Source organism: Takifugu rubripes, chromosome 7 (assembly GCF_901000725.2).
Source record: "Takifugu rubripes chromosome 7, fTakRub1.2, whole genome shotgun sequence".
Taxonomy (NCBI): domain Eukaryota; kingdom Metazoa; phylum Chordata; class Actinopteri; order Tetraodontiformes; family Tetraodontidae; genus Takifugu; species Takifugu rubripes.
The window spans coordinates 10,285,995-10,298,036 of NC_042291.1; the positions used below are offsets into that span (position 1 = coordinate 10,285,995).

The following is a 12,042-nucleotide window of genomic DNA, read 5'->3' on the forward strand; positions in this document are numbered from 1 at the left end:
CAGCATAAACTGCCTCTTTCTCACCTATTTTCATGTGTTCTTCCCAGTGGACCTTGAACTGTTGATGGACAGAGCAAATGATCTGGTAGAGATGAGGATAGATGCAGTCTTGCAGGAGATGAGTAGATCCACACTCTGTGATTTACCAGAGGATGAAGCCATCACCTGTGAAGAGTTTGTTCGGACCACCAGGGTAAAAAGTTAAACCTCTCTCTGTGTCTGTGGAGGAAACACTCGGAGGAGAAGAAGCATTTCTTAATAGCAGTTGTCTCACAACATTAACATGGTTTTGATATGTTGATGCATTTTGGATAAGGGTAAATGTGTGGCCACAGTTATGAGATTCATTCTCTCACTTGTTACCACCTGAAATATTTATTGTGCCTTTGACATAAACACATTTCTGTAGGATCTATGCATCAAGCAAGCCCAGGTTCTCAACGCTAAGAGCTCATTGGTGGAGGAGGCTGCTAATGAGCTCATCCACATGCTGTTGGAATTTGACAACAATCAGAAAGAGGAATCAGAGAAGAAGGAGGTAGAAAGCAGCACAGAATTAGAAGGTATGTTTAAACCTATAGTAGTTGGAATGGATCTACTAGTGGAGGCCAATATTCAGTTCTTTAAGCAAGCCACTGTGTGTTGTGCTTGTTCCATTTCAGGTGACGTTGAGGTTCAGTTGGAGGGCCGCGTAGTGCCTAGAAAAACCCTTCCTCCAGTGAGCGTTGGGCCTTCCTCTCCTTTGGTGAGGAAGAGAAAGAAAAAGGACCTGACTGAGGTGATGGAGGAAGAAGCAAAGAAGCTGCTGTCCTACTTCAACCACCGCTGTGTGGAGTCCCTGCTCCGACTGACGCGCAGCAACTTGGAGATGTTACGCAAGCGTATCGAACAGCCCTCTGTCAATCCCTTTTCAGGTGCAGCTTGTATAACCATGTTGCTGTTTTTGTTCTTATTGTTTGATTTAATTGAATTTTGAATTTCAAGGCTGGCTGTCGCCATGTCACATGTGTATTGAATAAGTTTTTGTCTCTTTTTTTTTTATCTCTACAAAGAAAAAATAATTAAAATATCCTATGACAGAGTGGCTCTTCTCACCCTGTAGCTGACAGTGACGTGCCTGGTCATGGCAAGAACGGTTGTCTGCAAGCAATTTTCAAAGTGAATGTCACACTCTCCATCCCTAACATCGCCACGGTCCCAACCCTTGAAGAGGTTCAGCGGGCTCTAAATCGTGGTGTGGGGTTTATTGTCAGTGTTAGCAGAGGAGTCGCCCAGTGGAGCAAAGAAAGGATCTCCAAGGTGTGTGTGAGCTACTGATGGAGGAAAAAGTTAGAAACAGTTTTGTTTTGTTTTTAAACTTAATCATTTTATCTCCATGCAGTTGACTGACCGATAAGCAAACCCTGTTGTTTTGCAGAAAAAACTCAATGAAAGAAGGTTGGCAGCTCTGAAACAGGACACCTCTGAGAGCGACACAGAGGATGGAACATCATGCAAAAGTCTAAATGGTATCTGAGGACAAAAGACATCAAATGACTTTACGGCTGGAGTTTAATAATTTGTTCTTGTTAATCAGGACAGATTTGTCTACATGTTCATGCTTGCAATTTCCTCTAAACTTTCAGAGGACAGCATTTCAGACAAGACATCGGTCACTCAGGTCATTCCATTCCAGGCTAGAAACTACTACAAGAGTGTGTCTGAGAACAAGGAGATAACCAAGCTATTGTCTGTTCTCAGCAGCTCCATCAGCTCCAGCAAAAAGGTTTACAATACTCTTTACAATTCTATAAGGAGAAATGAACCTGACCTCTCTCAATGTCATTCTTTTAAATTGTGAGCAGGAAGTGATGGCTGCTCTACATAGTTTTAACAGTTACCACCACATCTGGAAGAAGGACCGTGAGGATGCCATGAGGAAGTATGACAAGCTCAATATTTGCATGCTTCTCTGGCTGTGGAGAGCTGAGTTTTTTTCTTCTTTTTTACTTTTCTTTTACAGGTTTATCCAAGACAGCCCTACACTGTCTGAGTTCGAGAGCCAGATCATCTTCTATCGAAACCTTGAAATGCAAATAAGTGCTGAACCAGAATACATTGTTGTCGGAGCTCTGGCTCTGTTCACAGGTAATAATATACATCATAATGCTTCTTTGACATCATGACCATTAACTCAGCAGTATACAAATGTTGTGCAGTGCCAGGTTAAAATTGTTTAATTGCAATTTTAAATAAATTGTAATTTATTTATTTAATTTATTTCTCCATCGCAGTCGATCTGAAGTTGGCCCTGACTTCCGAAACCAAGAGTTGGATGGCAGATTACGGAGCCCTGTGTAACAGAAAATATCAGTCGGAGATGGAGCAAATCTTTGCCTTCGTGGATGAAGCAGGAAAGAAACTGAATCGGCAGATCAAAGATCTGGACGACATTCGCATTGCCATGGCAGCCCTCAAAGAGATCAGAGACCATCAGATAACTATTGATTTTCAAGTCGGTCCTATAGAGGTAAAAAAATAAAAGTCATTATGGGAGAGGAGAACGATTGAGATAACTAATGTTGGAATAAAGAAGTACTGTAGTATGTTGTTTTCTTTCTCAGGAGTCCTATGCCATGCTCCATAAATATGGGCTGTCAGTGGCAAAAGAGGAGGCTGATAAAGTGGATACTCTGCGTTACACCTGGGATAAGCTGCTATCACGGAACAGCGAGTTGCAGAATGAGTTGTTTGCGCTGCAGCCTAAATTCCGTGGAGAGCTCACCAGAAATGTAGAGGCCTTCCAGGAAGACTGTCACCAGTTTTACTTGGATTATGAAAAGGTAAATGAAAGGAGCGATAAGAAAAAGATACAAATGCACTTGTTCGGCACAGAAAAACCTAAATGTTAAACTCAACTTTTCTACTTTAGGATGGCCCCATGGTGTTGGGAATAGCCCCTCAAGATGCAAGCGATAGACTTATCATGTTTCAGGTTTGTTACATACAACCTGTGGTAATGATGATCATTTTAATTCCTTGCAAATTGAATAAAAGCGACTCTTTGTTTTGTCTTCATTTCACATTTAAAGAATCGGTTTGACAACCTGTTCAGGAAGTACATCACCTACACGGGTGGAGAGGAGTTGTTTGGGATTCCTGTTACCCAGTATCCCCAGCTGCTGGATATAAAGAAGCAGCTAATTCTGCTGCAGAAACTGTATGGCCTTTACAACACCGTCATTGAGACAGTCAATGGCTACTACGATATCCTATGGGCGGATATCAACATTGAAAAGATCAATAACGAGCTACTGGACTTTCAGACAAGGTCTCGCTCTCTCCCTCTCTCTTTCAATTTGAATTTTGAATTTTAAATAAAAAAAAAAGCCTATTCAGAGCATTTATTTATGACCACCCTATTCTTTAATAAATAGATGCCGCAAGCTGCCAGGTGCCATGAAGGAGTGGCAGGCTTTCCTGGATCTCAAGCAAACCATTGATGATTTCAATGAGTGCTGCCCCCTTCTGGAGCTCATGAGTAACAAGGCTATGATGACCCGCCACTGGAAGAGAATTACCGAGGTCAGTGAAACAAACAGTGAAGACACCAGTTCATTAATGTAATCAAGTCTGTTGGCTCAGTATGTGAATTGACCCACTTAATTTGGTTTTGGGTCAAGGTGACTGGACACAACTTTGAGGTGGAAACTGAAACGTTCAAGCTACGGAACATCATGGAAGCACCTCTGCTCAAGTATAAAGAGGAAATTGAGGTAATTTTGAACGGTTGGGACGGACAACATTTTATCATCCCTTCTTCTGAGCAAGTGGTTGTGTTTTTTCTGCAGGATATCTGTATCAGTGCAGTGAAGGAAAGGGATATTGAGCAGAAGCTGAAGCTGGTGATCGCTGAGTGGGACAACAAGACCTTCACATTTGGCAGTTTTAAGAACCGTGGAGAACTGCTGCTTAGAGGAGACAGCACAGCGGAGATCATCAGCAGCATGGAGGACAGCTTGATGATTTTGGGCTCCCTTTTGAGCAACAGGTATCATATATTAGCTAAAGGCAGTATTTCTACAGCTCTATATGAAATTTACTCTATTTAATGTAATCCCTCTGGCAGATACAACACCCCGTTTAAACCCCAGATTCAGAAGTGGGTTCAGAATCTCTCCAACACAACTGATATTGTAGAGAACTGGATGACTGTTCAGAACCTTTGGGTCTACTTAGAGGCTGTTTTTGTGGGTGGAGACATTGCTAAACAGCTGCCGAAGGTACATTTCATCATAGACAGTAATATGTAATGTCAAAAGTCAAAAGTCATCCCAATGCAATGAGTGGTAATCAGATTTTTCTATTTTATTTGGATTTTTTTAAATCGACTCTTAGGAGGCAAAGCGGTTCTCTAATATTGACAAATCATGGGTAAAGATCATGATGCGCGCCCATGAGATGCCCAATGTAGTTCAGTCGTGTGTCGGAGACGAGACCATGGGGCAGCTGCTTCCTCACCTTCATGAACAATTGGAGATCTGCCAGAAATCTCTTACAGGGTCAGTACACAGGACTTAAATCCCATCTTAAATCCTGGGGGTGTGGGAGGGGAGGATTTTCTTGCATTTTACTCTTCTCCTGTGGTTTCTTTTTCTTCCTATCAAACAGCTATTTGGAGAAGAAGCGTCTGCTCTTTCCCCGTTTCTTCTTTGTCTCTGATCCTGCCCTGCTGGAAATCCTGGGCCAGGCCTCTGACTCCCACACCATTCAGGCCCACCTCCTCAACATTTTTGACAACATCAAAACCGTTCAGTTCCATGAAAAGGTTACTCCTATTGTTTAACCAGTTCTGCTGTTAAATACGCTATTATATAAATACTGGTTCCATGTGCAGTAATCATCCTGCTATGGTCTTCAGGTATATGATCGCATTCTGGCTATATCGTCACGTGAAGGTGAGACTATAGACTTGGAGCGACCGGTCACGGCAGAAGGAAATGTGGAAGTTTGGCTTGATGCCCTTCTGAAGGAATCCCAGAGTTCACTTCACTCTGTCATTCGAAAGGCTGCCACGGCCACACAAGAACCCGAGTATCAGTTCATCCACTTTCTCAATTCCTTTCCTGCTCAGGTAGACGGCTGTTAGAAATACCCTGTTATTTATAACATGTGCCAATTCATTTTAAACTGAAACATGAAAGGGAAATGAGGGAACCTCTCAGCTTATTGAGAACTTATTGATTGTTTACTTGTTTTTCCCCTATCCCCCCCACAAAACAATCTCTTTCAAGGTTGGATTGCTAGGCATTCAAATCATATGGACTCGCGACTCAGAGGAAGCTCTGTCCAATGCCCGGCACGATCGACGCATCATGGCCAAAACTAACCAGTACTTTCTGGATATGCTTAATACCTTGATTGACATGACCACTAAAGATCTGGAGCCTGTAGAGAGGACCAAGTATGAGACCCTCATCACTATCCATGTCCACCAGAGGGACATATTTGATGATTTGGTGAGTGTGCCGTTTCCTTCAGTAATGCTTGTGCTGACTATGATTGGCCAACAATTTACCCCCATCAAAATCACACTTTGTCATAGTCTGCCGGCATGACATGTTAGCGTTTTATCATTCTGAAACTGCTAAACTGAAATAGATGAGTTGACCTCAGTTCAGTCCTGTCATGCACCAACACTGAGTGATCTGTTGTGTCATTGATAACGTTAAACTCATGTATGATGGCCCACAGGACCTTATCTTATCTCATCTCATTCTTCAAAACCAGCTCATTAAGAATTCATTTCATGCTTATCCAATCAAAATCAAATAAATATAATAGATATAAATATATATAATGAAAATATCCCTTTGATATCAAGATATCCTGTGTCCGATGTCGTCAGAAGATGACTCATTAAGGCAATATGGAGGATTTATCAGTTTTCTTATTTTTGTTCCTTCCCTGAAAAGAGCACCATTTAACATTTTTCTGATTATCTTACTTCTTACACATCTTCCAATTATATTCTTTCTTTCAACTCTTCTTCTTTACACTTTTTTTCCTTGTGTTTCACCTCTCGGTTCATCATTGCGCTATTTCTGATGTTGTTTCATTTCCCCCATCTTTTTCCATCTTCATCTTTTTTAATGTTTCATGCACCTAATAATAGTATCACCTCTTTCCTTTCATCGTTACTGTCCATGCTTCTATCCTCATTCTCTCTCACACATCTTGCCCCTTAGCCCTTTTTGGGCTTCATTTTTTCTCTCCTTTCATCTGCCCTATCGCATTACTCCTGAATGGAGGTGATTTTCTATTCTCAGTCACCATTTTATCCCCCCTCCTTTCCCCCCTCATGCTCTCTTCTGTTTCTTCCTTGCTCCTTATTTTTACTTGTATTTATCATTAGTGTTTCTTATTCTAGTGCCGACTCAACGTCAGGAGTCGCACTGATTTTGAGTGGCTGAAGCAGTGTCGCTTCTACTTTGATGAGGAAAGGGACAAGATGCTTATCAACATCACAGACGTGAGCTTTGAATACCAGAATGAATTTCTGGGCTGCACCGAAAGACTCGTCATTACTCCACTGACTGACAGGTGAGGTAAAATCAGTCGAGACAAACCTACAAATTCCTCAGAAGGCATCTATCCATTCATTTTTTTATTGCTGTATTTTGTTTTCAGCTTCTCCAAGCTGCCTTTGGGTCATAAGACTTATTTTAAATAGTTCAGAACTTGTAAAAATCATTGCTAATGTTGCCATTTATAAAATTCAGTGTTTTTTTTATTATCCTAAAAACATACATATATATATTTGTATATTTACATTATTAGATTTATTGAAAAAAGATGAAAGCTCTACATTCCTGGCTGAAAGTTTTACCCACTAACAACTCTAACACCATTCTTCTGATTCGGCATATCTTTACTTCTTAGAATATTATGAGGCATGTATACAAAAAGCAACACAAAGAAGGTTCTATATTGGAACTATTGTGGTTCTGCTGCTACATTCCATTTGCCAATTGTAGGTTGGCTGCCGACTTATCACAGGACCTATCATTGACTGACTGAGAGACGTGCAAACAGCACAACAACAGTCCAACAGCAGTTATATAGAAATAAACTGGAGGAACGGGAGATATGTGAAAAATAAGAGAGAGAGAAATAGAAACAAGAACAAAGTGATGAGTGGTGACTGCAGCAGGGAGGGACTTCAAATAGTTCTCCAGAGAAGTGGTGTTCTGTCCCTGTGGCCAGAGGCAGAAGAGTTTCGCTCTTTTTTCTTCTCTTTCTGGCTCCCACTTTAAAATTCTGTATTTTGTGATCACTCGGGCAACATTGGTTTAAAAAAGAAAAAATCATTTAATTGCTGTTTTAACAGCAGTGATCTGATATGTTTTCTAATTGACAGGAAATTGTGCATTTAGACAACCACATTTTGGAGAAGAGGATTTGGGCAGTTATATCTCAGATTCTACCACTGGCTTCTTGTCTGTGTTTGACCGATGACCACACTATCATACGTCTTAAATGGAAACAATATAACTATTTTTCTCTGGTTGATCAGGTGCTACATCACCATATCCCAAGCGCTTGGAATGAGCATGGGTGGTGCCCCCGCTGGTCCAGCTGGAACAGGTACAACTGCAGCCCAAAGTTTGACAGCAACTAGATTTGGAGTGGTCACGATGGGCAAACAATGTCGCAGTATTTCTTCATCGATGACAAAAAAGGCAGTGGTGACTCCTTTCAAAGGGTCCCAAATTAAATCTCTGCTGCACAATTAAAAATGAATATTGTGTTTTTATTATTAACTTTCACTAATGTTAACTTAAATGGCTCTGATTGCAGGCAAGACAGAGACTGTCAAAGACATGGGCCGGTGTCTGGGAAAATATGTTGTGGTCTTCAACTGCTCAGACCAAATGGACTTCAGAGGTTTGGGAAGGATATACAAAGGTACAATTGACAATTTACCTTGCCATTATTATATTGTTTTAAAACTAGTGCTGTGAAACAATGATTGATTGAAAAAAAACAGAGAATTTTAAAGAGATAGTTACAACTTTGGTTGATGTTTGTTCAGAGATCCCTGCACAGAGTGGAACTATTTGCTTCTAATTTTCCAGGTTTGGCTCAGTCTGGTGCTTGGGGCTGTTTTGATGAGTTCAACCGCATTGAACTCCCAGTTTTGTCAGTCGCAGCCCAGCAGATCGCAATAGTTCTCACCTGCAAGAAGGAACGCCGCAAAACCTTTGTCTTCACTGATGGAGATACAGTGGACATGAACCCAGAGTTTGGCATGTTCCTCACCATGGTTAGTTTTCAGTATATTTACTATCTTGTTGATCAAACAACCTTTCAGAAAATCATCATCTTGATTATTTAGTGTTTTGCCTACGTGTAAAATAAATTGACACCTTTGCCACTATTCTTGGTACTTGGCAATAAAGTTCTTCCTTCCTTCCTTATTCATATTATTTAATTAAAAATATTAAAGAACAGATTTATAAGGGCTCAAAATTTCAGCTTACCTCATCTTAAGCTCCAAACTACATTTCATGTTGTTTGAATTCACATAGCTGTCATATTGTGGCAATCTGGGGCCTTTTGTATTGAATAACACAGGAAAAGGCTGATTCTGTATCTTTTAAAATCTTCTGTGACCCATATACTTCTCAACTCCAGGAAGAATACCTTTTATTAAAACTTGAACGGAGGTCACTAAGACCATGCGACTTAACTCACAGTGTCCTCTCCACCTCCACACTCAACAGTTTTAACCATCACAACACCATTACATTAGTGTACTAAACAGTGCCACTTAAAACACAAACATCAACGCTTGCAGGGATCTTTAACAGAATTAACTTGGGAGACATACTGTCCCAAAGCATGCTGGGAACTCGTCTCTCCTCTGCCCCAACATGCTACAATATCATCTACTTCATGGGATAGATATTGCAGTAAGACAATGTATAATTTTAAAGAGAATATGCTTTTGATTTTAGGTACAGTGTACCTCAAAAAAATCAAATCAAATGATCTTTGGTATTGATCCATCTTTCTTACTTGCTGTTTAATCCTCATCTTGGTTGTGGGGATGCTGGAGATTATCCCAGGTGACCCTGGGCCACAAGGGCATTGCAGGGTATACATGTCATTCACTAACAAACCCACATCCAGGGGAAAAGTCGGCATATTTACTTTAGGCGGAGGAATATTTCCCCTGTGAGAGGAGAGAAAGCATAAATCATTATTTGGTCTTTGGATTTTTGGTTGGAGTTGGTAATTAAACATTGACTGTCTAAAAATGGAGGGATTGTCCTCCTATATAAAAATGTTTGATAAGAACCTTCACGCTGCTTCTACATTCATTTTATATTTTATGTATATTTTCCTGTGTGAAGCCATTTCATAAACAGTCTGTAATTGAATGTACTCAGAGACACTAAACATAAAAAGAATAACCTTATTTACATTTTCAGAACCCTGGTTATGCAGGTCGCCAGGAACTTCCTGAAAATCTGAAGATTAATTTCCGTACTGTTGCCATGATGGTTCCAGATCGTCAAATCATCATGAGAGTAAAACTGGCCAGTTGTGGGTTTATAGAAAATATGGAGCTGGCCCGCAAGTTCTTCACTCTTTACAAGCTGTGTGAGGAACAGCTCTCCAAACAGGTAAAAGAAATGGATCACAGAAACCGTCACACCTCAATCTAGCTTCCCTTAAACTACTTCAATCATGTTATTGTGAATTATTTCTTATTTCATTTGTGATATGAGTTATTGCTTATGAGGACAGTTCACATTGATAAAAGTAGTATTCATCTCAGCGGGATATTCAGACTGAAAATGAGACTGGCAAAATCAATTCTGATTGAGAAATTTGTCTTTTATGTATTTACTGTATGTATGATTAACAGCAAAAACATATATTTAAATACAATGTTACAAGAAAGACTCAAGACCTTGTTTCCAACTCCTGTTTGTGTTAAATAATTTACATAGTTGAAACATTAAAATCGAAGATGCCATTCTGTGACTTTCCAGGTTCATTACGACTTTGGCTTGCGGAATATCTTGTCAGTACTACGAACACTGGGAGCAGCCAAGCGAGCTAACCCCACTGACACTGAGTCCACTATTGTAATGAGGGTCCTCAGGGACATGAATTTATCTAAGCTGGTGGGTAGAAATTACAATCACAGAAATAGAAAAACAAATCTGGTTGTAACAGATGAATAATGACTTTGGGGACTAATATACTCAGCATTCATATACAGTGGCTTCTGTTTATCTGCTTGCTTGTGCTTGTTAGATTGATGAGGATGAGCCGCTCTTCCTGAGTTTGATTGAGGATCTTTTCCCAGGCATTCAGCTTGATAAAGCTGGCTACCCCGAACTAGAGGCTGCAATCGACAGCCAGGTACACAGAAGTGACAAATGTGTTTTCTTTTGCTTGCACGCGAGTAAAATTGTAGATAAGTACAGTAGGAGATGGAACAAGAGGGAGAGAATGAAGGTGGACAGAGGGAAAATAAGTGGAGGGACAAAGATAGGAATAAAAGAACTTCTGTAAGTAAAACTGGACAAAAGATTAATGGACTGCGTGGCAGCAGTATATTTCATGTCAGTCTTAAATGCCTTAAGTCACAGGACCCATGGACAAATGGTGCCATTTACTATTTTCCAAGAACCAAGCCCAAGTTACTCTTGCAGAGGAAGCAGAAAGAGATATAGTCTTCAGTTTGACATATTATACTCCATGAGCAACCATCTCCTGATAACACAGAATAACATATTATGAAATAAATCATATTGGTTGTGAATGCCTGTTCATTCTAGTAAAAATTAATTTTCTGTTTCAAGGTTGAGAGTGCAGGTCTTATCAGCCACCCACCCTGGAAGCTAAAGTTAATCCAGCTATATGAGACTCAGAGGGTCCGTCACGGCATGATGGCCCTTGGACCCAGTGGAGCTGGAAAAACAACTTGTATCCATACGTTGATGAAAGCAATGACCGGTAGGGCTGTATACATAAACATATTTAGAAAGTGAGCCCATGAATCCTACAGTTGTGCTTCAGTACATCATGTGTGGTAAATCTAGTGAGCCTGGTCAGAGACTACATTATTTCTGTCGCCTCTTTTCCTCTCTCAGCATGTGGTCATCCTCACAAAGAGATGCGCATGAATCCCAAAGCCATCACGGCGCCTCAGATGTTTGGCCGACTGGATGTGGCCACAAATGACTGGACTGACGGAATATTCTCTACGCTCTGGAGGAAAACTTTGAGGGCAAAGAAAGGTGAGAAACATGAGAAGTTACATGAAATGACAAACATACAAACACCTTCTCATCATTTCCGTATTTGAGAGACTTAAATGCTTCTTTGTTTCTGTAATGATAAGAATGTGGTATGCAATTTTCCAATAGATTTTTCTTCATTCTTCTCCATAGGAGAGAACATCTGGATTGTCTTGGATGGACCAGTGGATGCCATCTGGATTGAGAACTTAAACTCAGTTTTGGACGACAATAAAACTCTAACCCTGGCCAATGGAGACCGCATACCCATGGCTCCAAACTGTAAAGTGGCTTTTGAACCACATAACATTGACAATGCATCTCCGGCCACAGTGTCTCGTAACGGTATGGTGTTCATGAGCTCTTCTGTCCTCAATTGGAGCCCAATACTGGAGGTGAGGTTAAAACATTTAGGCTGTAGGTTTTCCCTCCAAAACAGCTGATGTTTTATTTACAGCCTGAATTTGGTGTAGAAGAAACAATAATTTATGGTCAATGCAGTTGGAAAAATCCCATTTTTACAACGTTTAGGGTTGGCTGAAGAAACGATCCCCCCAGGAAGCTCAAGTGCTGCGGCAACTTTTCACATCGTCCTTCTCCGACCTCTACAACTTTTGCAAACAGTCGCTGGAGTTCAAGATGGATATGCTGGAGGCCTTCGTCATCATGCAGTGCATCAACATGCTGCAAGGACTCATCCCAGCCAAGGTAAGGTTTCCAAACTTTTCAAAGCAAACAAACA

At 40.6% G+C, this 12,042-nt stretch overlaps 1 protein-coding gene across 1 annotated transcript in view; it reads left to right on the top strand.

The window, feature by feature from the left end:
* Positions 1-12,042, top strand: part of dnah5 (dynein, axonemal, heavy chain 5) — a 45,839-nt gene that overhangs the window by 9,752 nt on the left and 24,045 nt on the right. The window contains exons 20-50 of the mRNA XM_029839048.1: positions 48-193; positions 410-563; positions 663-914; positions 1,103-1,299; positions 1,418-1,508; positions 1,626-1,765; positions 1,845-1,921; positions 2,003-2,127; positions 2,274-2,509; positions 2,604-2,822; positions 2,912-2,974; positions 3,072-3,310; positions 3,417-3,564; positions 3,663-3,755; positions 3,831-4,030; positions 4,109-4,262; positions 4,378-4,541; positions 4,651-4,807; positions 4,901-5,113; positions 5,274-5,498; positions 6,410-6,582; positions 7,556-7,626; positions 7,840-7,947; positions 8,118-8,305; positions 9,477-9,671; positions 10,044-10,178; positions 10,312-10,419; positions 10,863-11,016; positions 11,154-11,300; positions 11,454-11,695; positions 11,832-12,008. Coding sequence (XP_029694908.1) covers positions 48-193; positions 410-563; positions 663-914; positions 1,103-1,299; positions 1,418-1,508; positions 1,626-1,765; positions 1,845-1,921; positions 2,003-2,127; positions 2,274-2,509; positions 2,604-2,822; positions 2,912-2,974; positions 3,072-3,310; positions 3,417-3,564; positions 3,663-3,755; positions 3,831-4,030; positions 4,109-4,262; positions 4,378-4,541; positions 4,651-4,807; positions 4,901-5,113; positions 5,274-5,498; positions 6,410-6,582; positions 7,556-7,626; positions 7,840-7,947; positions 8,118-8,305; positions 9,477-9,671; positions 10,044-10,178; positions 10,312-10,419; positions 10,863-11,016; positions 11,154-11,300; positions 11,454-11,695; positions 11,832-12,008 — 4,991 coding nt within the window. The remainder of the gene's footprint in view (positions 1-47; positions 194-409; positions 564-662; positions 915-1,102; positions 1,300-1,417; positions 1,509-1,625; positions 1,766-1,844; positions 1,922-2,002; positions 2,128-2,273; positions 2,510-2,603; positions 2,823-2,911; positions 2,975-3,071; positions 3,311-3,416; positions 3,565-3,662; positions 3,756-3,830; positions 4,031-4,108; positions 4,263-4,377; positions 4,542-4,650; positions 4,808-4,900; positions 5,114-5,273; positions 5,499-6,409; positions 6,583-7,555; positions 7,627-7,839; positions 7,948-8,117; positions 8,306-9,476; positions 9,672-10,043; positions 10,179-10,311; positions 10,420-10,862; positions 11,017-11,153; positions 11,301-11,453; positions 11,696-11,831; positions 12,009-12,042) is intronic.